The sequence below is a fragment of the Aythya marila genome (genome assembly GCF_965140915.1).
Source record: "Aythya marila genome assembly, chromosome: 3".
NCBI lineage: Eukaryota > Metazoa > Chordata > Aves > Anseriformes > Anatidae > Aythya > Aythya marila.
This window is the reverse complement of record NC_139044.1, coordinates 38,892,757-38,908,595: the sequence shown is the minus strand read 5'-3', so window position 1 is coordinate 38,908,595 and position 15,839 is coordinate 38,892,757. Positions and strand designations below refer to the sequence as shown.

The 15,839-nt window shown below is 39.9% G+C and overlaps 1 protein-coding gene across 2 annotated transcripts; it reads right to left on the bottom strand.

Moving 5' to 3' along the window:
- Nucleotides 1-58: 58 nt before the first annotated feature.
- Nucleotides 59-15,734, bottom strand: ABCG5 (ATP binding cassette subfamily G member 5). Of its 2 annotated transcripts, none has more exons than XM_082755831.1 (13): nt 15,693-15,734; nt 14,884-15,005; nt 14,326-14,462; nt 14,015-14,113; nt 12,919-13,051; nt 11,253-11,392; nt 10,244-10,373; nt 7,665-7,878; nt 7,207-7,412; nt 6,394-6,532; nt 3,431-3,616; nt 1,643-1,755; nt 59-538 (listed from the first exon to the last, which is right to left on the bottom strand). In XM_082755831.1, exons 2-13 carry the CDS (start codon nt 14,903-14,905, stop codon nt 345-347), a joined length of 1,713 nt encoding a protein of 570 aa, XP_082611957.1. In that variant the 5' UTR covers nt 14,906-15,005; nt 15,693-15,734; the 3' UTR covers nt 59-344. The 2 variants fall into 2 exon arrangements, with proteins under 2 accessions (XP_082611957.1, XP_082611956.1); XM_082755830.1 differs by lacking the exon at nt 15,693-15,734 and adding an exon at nt 15,355-15,608.
- Nucleotides 15,735-15,839: the final 105 nt, after the last annotated feature.

The window sequence follows — 15,839 nt, the reverse complement described above, 5'->3', positions numbered from 1 at the left end:
AATTAGAGCACCAGTGAGATATATTGCTAAAAATGACAACATCATCAGACTAAATTAAATTCAAAAGCCTTTTCAAACATATAATACTGTTGATATGGCTAATTTAGGAGTGAGGTACAAGGAATAGCATGAAGTCATTCACCTTCTTAAGAGAAGCTTGTTTTTCAAGATGGAAAGCATCCAGTTAGTACAAACAAGAGAAGATGAATGTGGTTTGTTTTTTGTTTTTTTATGTTTGGTCATTTAAATTCTGAAATCTACAATCCAGCAAATCAAGACTTCAACTATAATGAAATTAAGAAAGTAAAATTTAAATTACATATTGTCAGACCTACTACCTTTTTTCACTGCCTGCTAATAATTCTGTCTCTTATTTTGAAGCTCAGGATTGCTATAACAGCAAGTACTGGTACAAAAGCATAGAGCAACAAGAAATCCATTGTGAACCGGGACAATGCACCAGGAAAGGTTTTGTCAATGAACTGCATGCCATGGGAGAATATACATGCAGAATTACTTGTAGAACTGTTGACTCCCCCTGTCAAAAGAAAAAATTAATTCCTTCAGTAGGTTAATTGGTAAAATTAAAACTCAGGCTCCAGTATCTAGCTCTTACATGTAATGTAGCTAGCCTTAACGTTATTGTAATGAACTACTGCTCATAGCTATAGGTCCCACTCTTTGGGTGTAAGAGAATCCATATGTTTCTGCAGTTAATCTCTGCCTTATTTTTTTGAAGAAATGAACAAGGGTTCACTAGGAGCTTTCTGTTTTGTTCATACTAAGTAAAAGATCTATGGCTTTTCAAGTACATTAACCATCAGCTGCTGATGGTCACTACCAAAGGCATGGAGCCTTTTTCTAACAGGTGTTTGCATGGTCATAATCAAACAGGTGCCACCTGCCCTCTTATAGTGAAGAGAACAGGAGAGATTGATGACGAACAGCGAGTGGATAAAGAATATGGAATGTGTCTCTGCTTGGAGAGAAGCACAGACACCTGGCTACAAAGCCCAGTACAGCTTAGGGCAGGCCCAGAGCTGTAAGTTTACTGCTGGTGATGGATTCACATCATCCTTCTGATCTCCAACCTGATTCTAATGTTGTGCCACTTATCTTGCTCACAAACAGCAAAGCACAACCTGACAGAGATCTAAGCCGCTCAGTATTTGCTGTGGTAAAACACATTTGAACTGAAGCTTCACTAGAATTAGAGGAAAAATGTGCTCAGGTGTTTCCTAAACTGCTCCCTTCACCAATCTTTGATCCTGCATTGCATAATTCTGTTGATACTCTATGTGTAATAGTTGTGATAAGCACATAGCAGGCTGCCAAGTTTACTTTCTAAATCAACTCAAAGGGGAATAAAATAACATACAAAGAAGAAAAATATTTAAAAAAAAAAAAACAACTGAAAGAATGAGAAATAGTTGAAAAAAAAGTAGTCAAATATTTCTCTAGCTTGCAGATACCGAGTTTTAGTAAGTCTTTACTAATCGCTGATTTTTTTTTAAACAGCTAACACGTCTAAATCTTTAAGCTATCAGGATACTTTTATTGGTTGCAGAAGGAAGATAAGCCTCAACATCTCATTAAAATTATTTACATTAGTCTTAAAGATTTTTTTTTATTGCACACTTACCACAGGTGAAGCTTAAGCCATAAAATTCATTGACTACAAGAATCTCACTGCTGTATTTTTGAAAGGTAAGGTAACTGAGTATTTTAAAAGGTGGTGGCATTTCTTCTATGGTCCTATAAGAAACAGAGAAGTTAAATTGTCTTTTGCTACATTCCAAGAGCCAGTTCTGCCCCAAATGAAAACAATCTCTTAACTTTGGTTATTGGCTGTTACAGCAAGACTTCTTGGCTGTACATGAAGGGTTTTCAAACAAAGTCTGTCTTAGTGCTAAATGGGGGGACAGCAACAAAGGTTGTCTCTGTCTTTATGACACTGTGCAGTGTCATAGAATTCTGTCCTAAGTTGTTTATGGGCAGTCACAAATAATTCTGTGAAGTTTTTGATATTCATTTTGCAGAGATAAACTGAAAATGAGAAGAACTAATATAAACACTACCCTGTTCCTACATTTGGAACCACCACCCCCTCATTCTATCTTCAAAACTAAAAAAGGCTGAGCATCAAGTCACTGGACACAGTAATAAAGCAAAGAAGAATATGAAGAGAAGTAGACTGTGAACATTTAGAAATATTATTATTCAACAAGACTGGGCAATTCTGGCACCTAGAAGTTTGCAAGACTTTTTATAATTAAACAAATAAAACAACAACAAATGCCATTTTTAATATATCTCACTGTATATGAAGTTTAATTATCACAGAGATTCACAATATTAATTAGAGTGGTTTCTGGCCTCACTTTACAACGAAGACATGGCTAATACTTAAAAAAAAAAAAAAAAAACACGTTATTTTTAAAAGTTAAAAAACTACAGTAACAGGAATAACTGTCTTGTTATTAGAAACATATATATTCCTGAAATTAGGTAGGGGCCACATTAATTGGATATCAACCTAGTTTTATTTGATAAACAAGTATTAGCTGAGATCTGTGAACAGCCGTCATCAGCTTTGTGAAGACTCATGCTTTTCTTGAGGACAACCTAATGCCATGTATTGTTAAGCTTATTTCATTTTCATTGGAAAGGGCTCAGTTGAGCATATCATATTTTTTAGGCATCTGAAGCACACATTTCACTAATATGTTTATTCTGAGATGTTTCTCAAAGAAATGATAGTTTCAATGCTGATGTGCAAGGGGAAAACTCGTCAAAGTTCATGTACCATGCTAAAACATGTATATGCACAGTAATGCAGCAAGCGAATTTTAATGTTCCTTCCTACTTATAAAACTAATTATTGATTTAACATTTTTATGTTGTTGACTTTACACAGAAAAAAAAGTCTGAAATTTATAATGACTAGACTGCAGAAGAACACTACTAAGATAACTGAGAAAAACCTTTTTTTTTCCTAAAACCATAATTCCAGTATTTAGTACCTGTTACTAAATACTGTTACTGAAAGCTCCAGAAGATTTTTTTTTTGAAGAATCCTTTAAAATGGACAGCATTTCAGGGAATCATGTTGGCATTACCGAAAGTATTCAGCTGAGCTGTCTGATTTGAATTGCTCAGTTTTATCTCCCATTTATTTCCAAAATAAGACAGTGAAAAAAATAAACATTTTAGTATCTTTGCTGATATGTAAAGCTATTATTTATGTGTGCATTTGTATTTAGTACAACATCTAACGTGATTAGATAGTTCTTCTTTTGAAGATAAAAGCAGCACTTTTGTTCCCTTGCTACCTATGCATGATTGCACTTAAGCAACACAGATTGTTCAAGAAACTCCTTTATAGGTAGACTATTTTAACAATAACACCATAAATAAAACTTTTTCTTACCTTACAAGTCCTGTTCCCACTATCACACCTGCTGAGTTAAGCAGCACCACTCCACTTTGGACTATATTTGGGTTTTGAACCACACCAAGCATTACGAGCGTTAGTAGTTCACCAATCACATGACATGCAAAGACAACAGCAAAGAAAATTCCAAATCTGAAAGCATCAGGATACAACCCTACGGTCCTGTACAAAAAAATGAACAGAAGAAAATTTTAAAAACATGGGTTTGGTACCAGACTTGAAATGTAACCACTATTTTTGGCTTTATTAATTTTTTCAATCACAGTACATTAAGTGAACCGTTTATCCCTTAGCTCCTTGCACGTTCTTTGGAGCCTTAACAGGAAGGACATGCCTTAATTTCATGTGTGCAGACACATTAGGTTTTCTCCATCTAGATTAAAACGGGGTGTACATGTATAAAGATGTAACTAGGAGAAATCTGTATTATTTCAAGATAACCACCATGGCTTTAAAGATCATTTAAACTAACATCGGCCCACCTTCACAGTCTATACGCTTAAGTTATTTATGTAAATCACATTTGAAAAGAACATCTTTATGCAGATAATTAAGAGGGAATTTTGTACTTCTGATACTGTCCTTGCAAACGTAAAAATGGATACGTTCATCCTAATCAAAAGGAAAGCTAATTGAATTCAGCACCCTTGTAATTCATCCAAATGCAACTTCCTCCAGATTCGTACACTCTTGAATAAACAACACGCTGTTCCTACCTTTTCCCTCAATTAATTAAGGAAATGTACCACCACGCCCAATTTGTGCTAAGGAGTAAAAAGTTAGGAAAAGCCAGCAATTGCTTGGCAAACTCAATTCAGCCTTGTAGCATATGTGACAGATGACAAAACCTTTTATTATATGGTGCCATATTACTAATCATTTTTCACAATACCTCACACCAAAATTGCCTTGTTCTAGGTTCGTACTGCATACTCTGCTTAGCTAACAGGCAGGTATTCAACACTACTTTTTCATCTTCATTGCTCAGGGCCTTCTGTCTTTTTTATAATGCACCATGCTTGAACCATGATCTTAAAATAGAACTATTAATTTTCTCACAGTCTTTTCTGTAGCATTTTTTGCATGTAACACTGAAATAATCGCTATTATAAATAGGTGGCTGAACATGGACTCTTCAAGTATTAAACAGTCACTGAGCGAGCGGGTATTTAACAACCTCTAATCACAGCTTGGTACAGAAGGAGCAGCTCTCCAAAGTCCTAGCATTAAAGTATCACCTTTTCTGAAGTGCTCCAATACTGCTTACTATGAGCTATGCAGATCCGGGCTAGTAAATCAGGGCAGGAATAGAAGCAGAAGAAAAAAAAAATCACAGCAATAGAAGGGTAGGACAACATAAACTGTTGGTGCATTTCCCAGAGGCATCCTTCGCTGGGAAAATGCACAAATAGCGTGTGTTTAGTTGACTGCCATGCAGAAGTGGCTGTACTTGGTCTTGGCCGGACCTGTCATGTGCCTGATCAGGTAAGAGTTCGGTTCTGCCTTTATGTGCCTGCATACACAAACTCAGAGACAAAATGGCTTGTAAATATGCACACCAGAGGCTATAAAAGCCTCTCAAAAGTTAGTTGAGCAGAGTTTGGACCTGTGCAGGTCCAATCTTCAGAATTCCACAGGAACCGCCAGCCCTTAGAGGCCTAAGGGCACTACGAAGTCACTCTGACACTTCGCTTACTGATGGCTTTCAAACAACTACAAGACCGCAGAGACACGCACAGGCTAACAGCAGTAACTATTTCCTGCTAACTAGAACCAAGAGCTTTACGCTTTACTGCTGATTGTGGCTGAAGCTACCAAAGCACAAGGGGAAAGTGTGGCCATACGAATTTCCTGTCTGGTAAGGATTAAGTGGCAAGCAGAGGCTCGTGATGCTCATGGGCACCGTGCTCGTGTACCACCAAGCCTGCCAGTGGCTGCTACCTGCTCTACCGCCGACTGTCACTCTGTGATTAGAGTCACAGGATCACTCAGGCTGGGAAAGATCTGGAAGATGATCAGGCCCAGCCGTTAGCCTAGCACTGCCAAGGCTACCAAGTCTCATGCTACAGCCCGCTGGATTCGAGCTCCGTGGTGTGACCGGGGAAACCAGCAGGCATGAAGTCACCAAACTCATTTTGCAGACATCAGCTGCCACTTGAAAACAGAAATAAGCTCTAGTGCAGTACACCCCGCTCCTTTCACAGTGAGGAAAACAACTCAGAAAAAGACCAAAGGACAGAAATGGGTCCCTCGCTACCTTGCTATTACCTTACTATAGCAACCGTGGACTGTATTAAATTCAGAATAAGCAAGCAGAAGGGGGGAAATGAACGGAACAAGAATGAAGAACACCAGGCCTATCTGACAGGTGAAACAATTAAAGGATAAAATATTTCATCACCAAATTCTGTGCTATATTTCACAATGATGTGAGGAAATTAATGTACAGGGGGAAGCAATTTTACTATCAAATCCTTTCTCTCAGTACCAGAAATCCACTTTTGTGCTTTTCTTTGGAGAGTGGAAGAGAGGATTCTGGATCTTATCACAAACATATGCTGTAGGTAAATCCCAAACACTCAAGGAAATGTGAAACTTTGCGTGTGTGCATTCAGAGTGTGACCTACCTGCAACACCAAGCCTTACTGCAAATACCCCAGCAGTGCTCAGCTGGCCTTTGGCACGACTGGTAAATCTTAAGGGCTGCTTAAGTCCCTGATCTTATTTAACACCTCCTACTAGAAATGTACACCTAGTCTTAGCACTGCCTGAAAAAGAGAAGTTAAAATCACATCAACTTTCCTTAAACTTTCTCTGTAATGATCTGAATGATTCTGAGAGACAACAGCATGAAGCCACACCAGGAGGCCTACTGCTGACAAGGGAACTGAAATTAATAACAAGAAAACAACAATCCAACAGGTGCAACAAGTGCTTACCAGTATATAAAGATGCTGAAGATTGCCACGCTGATGACACTGAAGGGCAGGAAGTGCAGTATATAAGCTAAAAGCATTTGCCACTTCTTGTACAAGCCATCTTTACTTTCTTGGTCACTGATAGCACGTAAAGGTGGAACTGGATTAAATATAATTAAATACATAAGAAATAAATCCTCATTGAATTAAGAAACAAAACTTTTTTTCTAGCAAAAATGACAGAAGTCTATGTTCCCTACATGAGCAGAACAGTTTCTAGGGCTGTAAATAAAAACTACTGTTGGTCTTTGTGTGACTAATCTATAGTAGCTCTAAGAGAAACACCCTCTAATAAAAACATAATCACCACATAATAGTCTTAAATTTAATTATCCCTGCTTGCTGTCAAAGCTGCCTTGTACTTCCACCCTTACTACGTGTCTTTGGATTTGATCTTACTTAAGATGGTAAACTTTAAACCTAGACATTGTCCTGCCTTTACAGTGCTACATGCAGGCAAGTTCCTGCATAGTTCATGACAGCACCTCCACACACACCTCCACAGCTGTAAAAAGGGAGAGGCAGGGATGAGAGCATATTCCTTCCTTCAGTGCAGTGAACCTGGAGCTTCTCTCATGCACTCATCTTTTTCTGCATAGCAAAGCTTGCAGAAACTTCACTTTTAAATTTCATGCTTCTGCATCAACTCTGACATTACCTAAAACTGTAAGGATCCTTTAAACGATCTTTTTAATCTGCAAAAATACTTATTCCTAGTTACAAAATAGCAGCAGCAATACCTGCTGCTGCACAGAACAGAGGACGGAAACTCACAAAGGGCAACAGCATTGAGCAGCCCTGTGTAGGGGGGGGCACTCACGCACTGGTAGATAAGCCCCATACGGTCCTGCACTGCTCCTTCTCTCATGTCAGTCCTTAGTCTGAGAAGGAAAAATGCTACAAACAAGCCAAACAGAAGATTCTGGAGGAGACGCATGATGATGCCCATCTTATCTCTGGAGAAATTTCTTGTTATCCTCCTGCAAATGAAACAATAACAAAATACTTGTTAGCTATGACTGACCACATGTTGGTAGGATATTTAGCTTTGAAAAAATCTTACATGCAGTATGTCCCTGAAAAAAGGAGTATGAAGAAAATAGGCAAGTGAAGTGGTAGACCAAAATACCAAGAAAGTGCATTTACACAAACAGGGAAAAAGCCTGAGAGATTAGTGGGTAAGGAAAACAAAGCAAAGGAATATTCTTTAAAAAACAAAACAAAAGTCTTACCGGAAAAGAATCCATAATTTGGAGAAGGCACCGGGTGAGTCTTTGTTTTTGAATGGTATAGGTGGCCGATCTTTCATACACCTTGTCCTTTCAATGGCTTCCAGTACTCTGCTAAAGATCTCTGAGTTTTTGTAGGCTGATGTGATTACCTGAACCCTACTGTAGGTTTCAAGTTCACGTTCCTTGCTTCGGGTGTCCACAGAAGTCAGATCCACTGTAAATTTACAACATTTTTACTATATATACACATCGCTTTCCATTCTTAGCTATTCCCCTCTTGCAAGAGGTGAAGTTTATTTCACTCCTCCCTTCTGTTTGAAGCAGTGTGACTGAATGACTGTGCAGCCATCTCCATGTTTTGGGGCTCCTGTAGGACCTTCAAGGTGTGGGGTTCTGTGTCTGGGACTGCAAGGACTTAGCAGGGTGCTGGTCAGCCCTTTAGTGTTCTCCTTGCACAGCACAGAGCTGTGCTACCCGTGAAGCACTACTGCTGCTGAGAATGAGACAGATCCCCAGCGGAGGGTGAGCAATGATGTGGATGAAAAGACGGCTTTGTGGTCACGTCTCTCTCAGGTGTTCATACTCTGATACAGCTCCCTGATTCTGCTGTGTCTTCTGCCTGCTCCTCCATAACCCTGGAGCTTTATTTTTCAGTTAGTCTGAGCTCATTCTGCAAAGACACTTCACTGCATGTTAACATGAAGTTAGAAGACGTTGTGCAGGCCAAGTGCCCCTAGCAGGCTCAGCACAAGCCAAAGAAAATATTACTTGCTGCCATGGAACATATTTATGAACTGTGAATACTTCATGGCATTAATATCCCTTTCTGATAAATCCATCGATCCCTATTTCCTGACACCAGCAACTCTTCTTGGCAGATGGGAACTTTATGCATGCTATTCGTACAAGTCATGTGGATTCATCAGTAGTGCAAAAATGTAGTGAACATCTTCCTTAACCCTAATAGCAATGAATTATTTGACATTTCAAAAACCAGACTGTTGTTCTCGGGAATAGCTGTACACAGTTACCTGTTTTTAAGGTTTGTATCATCCTTAGATTTCAGTTTTAGTGTTATGCTCAACTTCAAAATACAAAAGCAAAGGGTATCTGTAGCCCTTGTCCAAGAGTCTTAATTTGTGCTCAGAACCCAAATTAAGATTATGAACACTTCCCTGGTGTTCTGAAAGCTGGAATTTAGCATAATTTTATTCAATGGTCAGCATAAACTGAAGACTTCACTTCTGGACCAGATATCTAACGTCTATCATGCAATTGCACTTTTACAATGTGCAGCTTTTCAACAATATAATCCATGCTCAATACATCAGATCTTATTTTCCTCTACTTTTGGTGTAAATGATATCAGAATCTGTCCCTTCATTCACATCATTAAATCACACAAAAAATATAAACTACCAATTTTCCAAAGACTAAATATTCTGATGATTCTTTGCTCTAAACTGTATTTTTTCCTTTTCTTGTCACATTCAAAGGTTGACATTTGAAGAATGCAGTACTTTCTTTACCAAGCTGTTTTAAATGTGGGTCTAAATCTCAAATCATCTATGCATTTCAAGACTATTCAAATTCATGAAGACAAAATTATCCTCACTGTCACACCAGTATTTTCAGCTTCATCCCATTCCAACGTCATGTCAACAACCATCCTCTCTTCTCTCTGAATTTAGTTAGGATGCCATCCTGACAATAGAAAAACACTGCCTCCTCTCAATGTGCTGTTTCTGAACACATTTTTTTTTTTGCATTGGTCAAATTCTCTGCTTATTGTTCAGCTGTGTTGTTAGAAGTCAGCCTACAAACTAGTCAGCACTCACACACGTACATGTGCAGAGACACACACAAAAAGACGTTCACATGTTCTTCAAACATTTTTGCACTCGATCAGGTACTCAGATGCCCTGCAGTGTAACCAAGCCTCATTTTCAAAATCTCTTGCAGACATTTTTTGATCCTGAATTGGTTAAAAAAAAATAAAAAAATTGCAAACAGCTTGCTATCATTACCTCCTGAAGCATCCATACATTCAGCTCCAGTAGTTCACCCTAGTACTAGAAACTCCCCAAACTTTCTAAAATCTCAAACAGTGAATGTCTGGAAATTCATCCCTTGGTCATCCTATATTTTTTTTCTACCTTTCCCTCCATGTAACAACCATGTTCAGTTGCTTGGCATTATGAAAGTCTGTGAGAGCACGAGACTTCCCACAGTTTGGGGATGAAATTGGTATTCTTACGTCCAATGGACAGCCATAGGGAGATGCTATCAGGAGCTCACAGGTTTCATGAAGATGAGATTCCCTTTTTATTGGTAATTAACTCATTTCTGCAGTCTTTCAGTCCTACTGCAAACTTGTGTTGTTTTTATGTTGTCTGTGGACATATGGATGACCATGGGCCCATCTCTCTCTCTCCTTTGAGCTGAGCACAATTATAAAGTCAGAGAAAAATTCAAACACACTTCTATCTCTGGAAAAAGAACTTTAACTTGGAGAAGAAAACAACTTGTTTGTCTGAAGAAAGCCCATATTCTTACCAAAGCAACTTAGATAGACTTACCATAGAAGTCAAAAGGATTTGATTGTTCAGGACACGAATAGCCACAGTTGCTAAAAAATGTGATCATTTCCATAGGGTTCCCACAGAAAACCATTTCTCCAAAGCTCATGATGGCTATTTTGTCAAATAACTGTGGGGGCAAATTAGCATTGTAGCAACACGTACCGAGAAGAAGTACATTAATGCTTGAGTACAGCTTTGTCTTGGTAAGAAAAATGCTTTGACAGGCAAAGTAGTTTTGACACATTCAAACTTCCTTAGTATATTTCTGTCAAAGGAAGTTTGTCCTTTCCGTCACTCCTCTTAATGGTTATGCAAGATGACACATGTGTAAGCTCTTAAAACTAGTGATTCTCAAAATGATCAGAGCCAGCAGTGTACAGAGGTAATCCACAAACAGAAGTGAGACCTGGGGACTTCACTTCTCACTGCACCTTCACTTACTGACTGACCTCGTTTGGCATTTAATAGCCTCTACCTGCACAATCCCCCAAATTCTGGGAAGATTATCCTGAAATGCTTAAGGACTTCAACAGCACTGTCGTTTGGGTGTATGTTTGCCAGGACAGGGTTCCCGCCAGCTGTGACCAGCCCATATTCCCAAAGCACCAGGGCCACTTTAAATCCACTGTCACTCTTCTGTCTTGAGCTGCAAGCATTACTGAGATAGCAATACGTATTGATAAAGTGCTAGTTTTTAAAGTGCCAGCACACCTGGGGGATTTACATGACTTCTCCCAGTACTTTTTATTTGGATAGCTTCCTATCACAAACGTTACGTGCACAGTCAGCATCTGCACTATTGGCACAGAGCAGCGTATGTCCTAGCACACCCTGCAAGTGGCAGAAGGCCAGTGCTGCAAGGTTAAAAGACAAGGCTGAATTTACACAGGGAGGAAGTAAAGGAGCTTTTTGAGGCAACTATACCAGACCTTGTGCTTTTATCCCCAAAAGAACTTAAGTACAAAAAAGCTAGTAAAAGAGAAAGTAACAAGTAGATGTAATTTACCCTGAAGAGTTCTGAGCGAGGCTGATGAATTGTAATAATCACAATCCTGTCTTTGTGTGCAAGCTCTGAGAGCAGCGAGACAATCTGGTTTGCAGTCAGGCAATCCAGCCCTGTTGTTGGTTCATCAAGTAGCATGACCTCTGTGGAGCAACAAGAAAAAGCATTAAAACTCAGGCAAACAGAGAGCAAATGTTATGGCTTCTGCATTTCAAGCTAGTATGACCAATACTGTAGAAATTGCTTTACATGTGAAGTTCCATGTGTAAGCAGAGCAGGCACAGTTATTATTGTGACTTGATATTTCATCTGTAGTTAGCTTCAGTGGTTCAGTTTCAGCTACTAGGAATAAGGACAAAGAACTACAGCAAGATCATAGCATAAACTTTTTTTTTTTTTTTTTTCCTATGTTCAGGTGAAATTAGAAAATTACCAAAACAGATTTAATGTCTACACCTGCTTCTAAGATAAAATTCATCATGTATACAAATGTAAATATAACTGACAGAGTTAACCTGAAGTTGTCATCTTAATTAAAGATATATATACATAGTGAATTAATTGTGAGCAAATTAAGAGTTATATTAAAATATGGCACATATAATTCTATAAATGAGAGCAGTGGTGATTTTTAACTTCATTTTCTTTATCATTTTATTGCACATGGAAGGGTAATAGTTACAGTCAAATCGATTGTTTTCACACAGATAAGATAAAGTACGGAAGAGGGCAGCTCAACTTCAGTTAGGGTTTAAAGAGGAGGAAGGAGAACTTACAGGTTTATTTACACAGGATTATTGTAACATGAGCTTAGTGAGCAATGAATGCCCCCAGTGAACTGTCCAGGAATCACCAGTAGCACACAGTGCCTGGGGAATCTACATTCTCCCTCCTGCCTGGTGTGCAGTCCTAGTGCATCTGCAGTGCTGTAAGGTCTCTGGAGTCCAAGAAATGGGTGGTATACATTGGCTCTGCAAGATTCTAGCACCTTTAAGAAACCATGTTAAAACTGATGCAATTTACAATGCTGTTTCCCATGGCTAATCCTACTCACTCTTACTCTGCTTTTTCATTCATCTGACTTGGTTTTCTTTACAGTAAAACTACAACCACATCGAGAGCATGGTATGCATCAATATTTGGATTCTTAACAAGAGCAATACAACATGAGGGCTATTATTCTCTTGAGCAATTTACTCTGTTTTGTTTGTATACATTCCAAGTGAGCAAAGTTCATGCGCTGTCTTTTTGACTTTGGCATTTATGTGACACTCACACATATGTGGCTCAATGACAGCTACTCCACTGCAAAACTCAGTGCTTGCTTATGTACAGCTCTAATTGGTTCAATAAACCATCAATCAACACACCAACCAACATTTCGTACATGGGAAGAGGGAGCCCAGAAAGAGGTAAAATGGATAAGTGCAGGTCTAAACGTAAGTTCAGTCCCTAAGATTTTAAAATTCACTGATTTCCAAGACCAACTAATAGATTAATGGCAGACCTGAATTACTGCTCACCCTTCTCCGTTATTGCTAGACTAGCTTTTGCTGAATTATAGAACAAAATTGCTTTTGGATTTTGAAGTGGTTTATGAAAGTCCATAGCAGGTGCAGAAAGTGACACTGCTCTGCTTTACTCCGAAAATCCACACAGGGGTACTTACTTGGATCTTGTAATAGCTGGGCTGCAATTGAAACACGACGCCTCTCACCTCCAGAAATTCCTACAAAAATATGGCTTCCAATTATTTTGTCAGCAATGTGGCTAAGACTCAGCTCAGCCATAACTGCATCTACCTGAAAAATAATTACAATTTAGAAAGACTAATTACTGTCCAACTCAGATACTCAGGGAGAAAAAAAATAATGAAAAAAGGCATAATTTTAAGCTAAGACTTTCCCAATATGCTGCTTTTATCCATTCTAGTTGGAAGGTACTTGGTCTCATTTCAATTTGATTATTTTTAATACAGTATTTCAATTAGTGTTTAAAATGCATTTTCATTTCTATTTATTCTAAAATGAGTAGAATTTTAGCTTCAGTTGACATTAAGAGAAGAGCATTTTGGAGGTGGTGCCAGAAGCTATGCTATTAAACATAATGTGCTGGTCTTGCTTCCACAATAAGGGAGCAGAAAGGCAAATCAATTTGGGTGCAGTATGAAATACTGAATGGAAGACAGGTGAAGGGAGAAGACAGAAAGCTAGTGCCTTTGATTAGGCACATCTAATCTTTACTCTCAACAGAGGCCCAAAAGAGCCCTCTAGTAGATCAGAAACACACCTGTTTTATGGAGAAGGCAGCTTGTAAGGAGCTTAGTAGTGCTTTTCAGGGCTGCCCTGGTTAGTGAGAGAGCACCTAAGGAGCCAGAATAGTGCCAAAGACATCTCTGCTGTTCATGAGACTCGCCAGCATGCATGGCCTCAAGCTCCCCAGAGAGGCACGTGTCTCCTAGATGCCAACGAGGAGCTGAACTCTGTATGCTATATTATGGCAGCACATCGGGCAGCAGTTAACTGCTGCAGCTTTGGGCTGAAGAGTTTTGTGCCATCATATTGGCTGTTCCCCAAGGCATCACCACAAGCTCCCTGTGGAAGTGCTTAGGGCTGAGGGGTCCGTGTTCTACTCCTGGCTCAGGAGAAGGAGGATTACTCAGCCGCAGAATAAAGATCAGGAAACCTCTTAAACATAAAACAGTCAGTGAAAGCATTACATGATGTCATGTCTGCATTTTTGGTGGAAGATGATAATATACAGACCTTCTTTTTGATGACACTGTTGGAGCATTTCTGAAGAGCGAGTAAAGCTGTGTAGGTCAGAGACTCTTGTATGGTGAGGAAGCTTAGCAAAGCATCATTCTGAAAAGAGATGAAGGAAGCAGGAGTTAGTTCAGTAGGAATTAAGATACTGCTTTTGCTCACACACGTTCATTCACTACTGAAATTGCAAAACTGTAGTCAGAATACAATAGTGCATTACAATAGCAACTTTCACTTTCCTTTTTCCCCCCCTTTTTTTTTTTAATACACAGGAGGAAGTATAGTATACAGAAACAAATGAGGAGATTAACCTGTGGTACATAAGAGAAGCAGTCTCTAAACTGTTCCTTCTTCAGATGACGGCCATTCACATATACTTCTCCAAAGAAACTGTCTTTATGTCCCAGTCTTCCTGATATTGCATCTAAAAGTGTTGTTTTCCCAGATCCTTTCAAACAAAAGAAATTAATCATATGATGAGATGAATTTTGCAATCCCAAGTGTGATAGCCTCACTTCAATGAAGACATGAGAACAAATCTTTTTTCCTTAATAACGTTAAAGAAATAGGGAAGTAAATGGAAACCTAGAACGTGTGTGTGTGAATTAGCATTTACTTCACAGAAATTCACACTTTATAGTGGACCATTTGGGTTAAGAGGTAACCTAATATCTTACTGAAGTTATAATTGCCAGTTAGATGACAGAAGATAGAACTCTGAAAACAAGTGTCATGTTTTCGCAATGCAAGGGTTAAAAGCAATTGCAATTTCATTATTTAAAGCACAGACCTCAGTCACATTCAGGCTACCGTGGAAGTCACTAGTATTAACTCTGATTTTATTCTTTTAAGGTACAAAAACAACTTACCAGAATTTCCTAAAATCCCCATGATCTGGCCACTCTCTATGTGAAATGAAACATCTTTAAGTATTTGCCGAGTCCATTTTTTATGGTACAAAGGCACATTCCACCAGGGGCCAACACGCTCTCTTGGAAAACAAACATCAGAAAGGAAGAAACACCGAAGATGTATGTAAAAAGCTTTGCGTGAAGCACACAAGCACAGGAAATATACTTTACAGCATCTTCTTCAAATACATTTGAAGAAAAACTCCTGGCTCTGGAGAAGAGACCTGCTCTGCCTCCTCCGAGCTGCCCACCCCACCCTGAGGCGGCGGCTCAGCACCATGAGGCGGGTGGTCCTAAAATGGCCGCCAGTCTTCACTAGGCTGAAGCCAAGCCCGCAGCCCACCTGTCCCTGCCCCTCTCCCCTCCATCCCCAGGTCAGGGCAGCTCCCAGCAGCTGGGGGCTCCCCCTGCCACCCTCCCCAGTCCTACCTGACGGTGTAGGAGACCCCCCGCACACTGATACTGCTGGGAGGCTGTGCCAAAGCCTTCACCTCACCAGCCTGCCCATCGCTGCCGCCCCCCTCCATGGCAGAGGGCTCTCTGCACGACATCTTCCAGTGCCGGGCCCGTGTGCTGCCGCCCTCACGCTGCCACCATGCCTCCGCCGGGTAGGGGCAGCTCCTTGCTCCTTCTGGGCTGGAGCAACTCACTGCCCCCAGCCCTCACCACCCGGGGAAAATGCCTAAAAGAAAACCGAGTGGCTCTCGGTGCTTTCTTTTCCTGAGAACAACTGATAGGCAATCAGCAGAGCCCGCTATCTGATGTACCTTTAGCCCAAGCTGTTCCTGTCCCAGAGCAGGGGAGTATTTCCCTGTCCACAGGGTCACACCAGCCGCAGAGACGCAGCGTGCCAGGGGACAGGGTGCTGCAACAAAAGGGGCTGGGAAGAGCCAAGCTCAAAGGCAAGGGGAGAA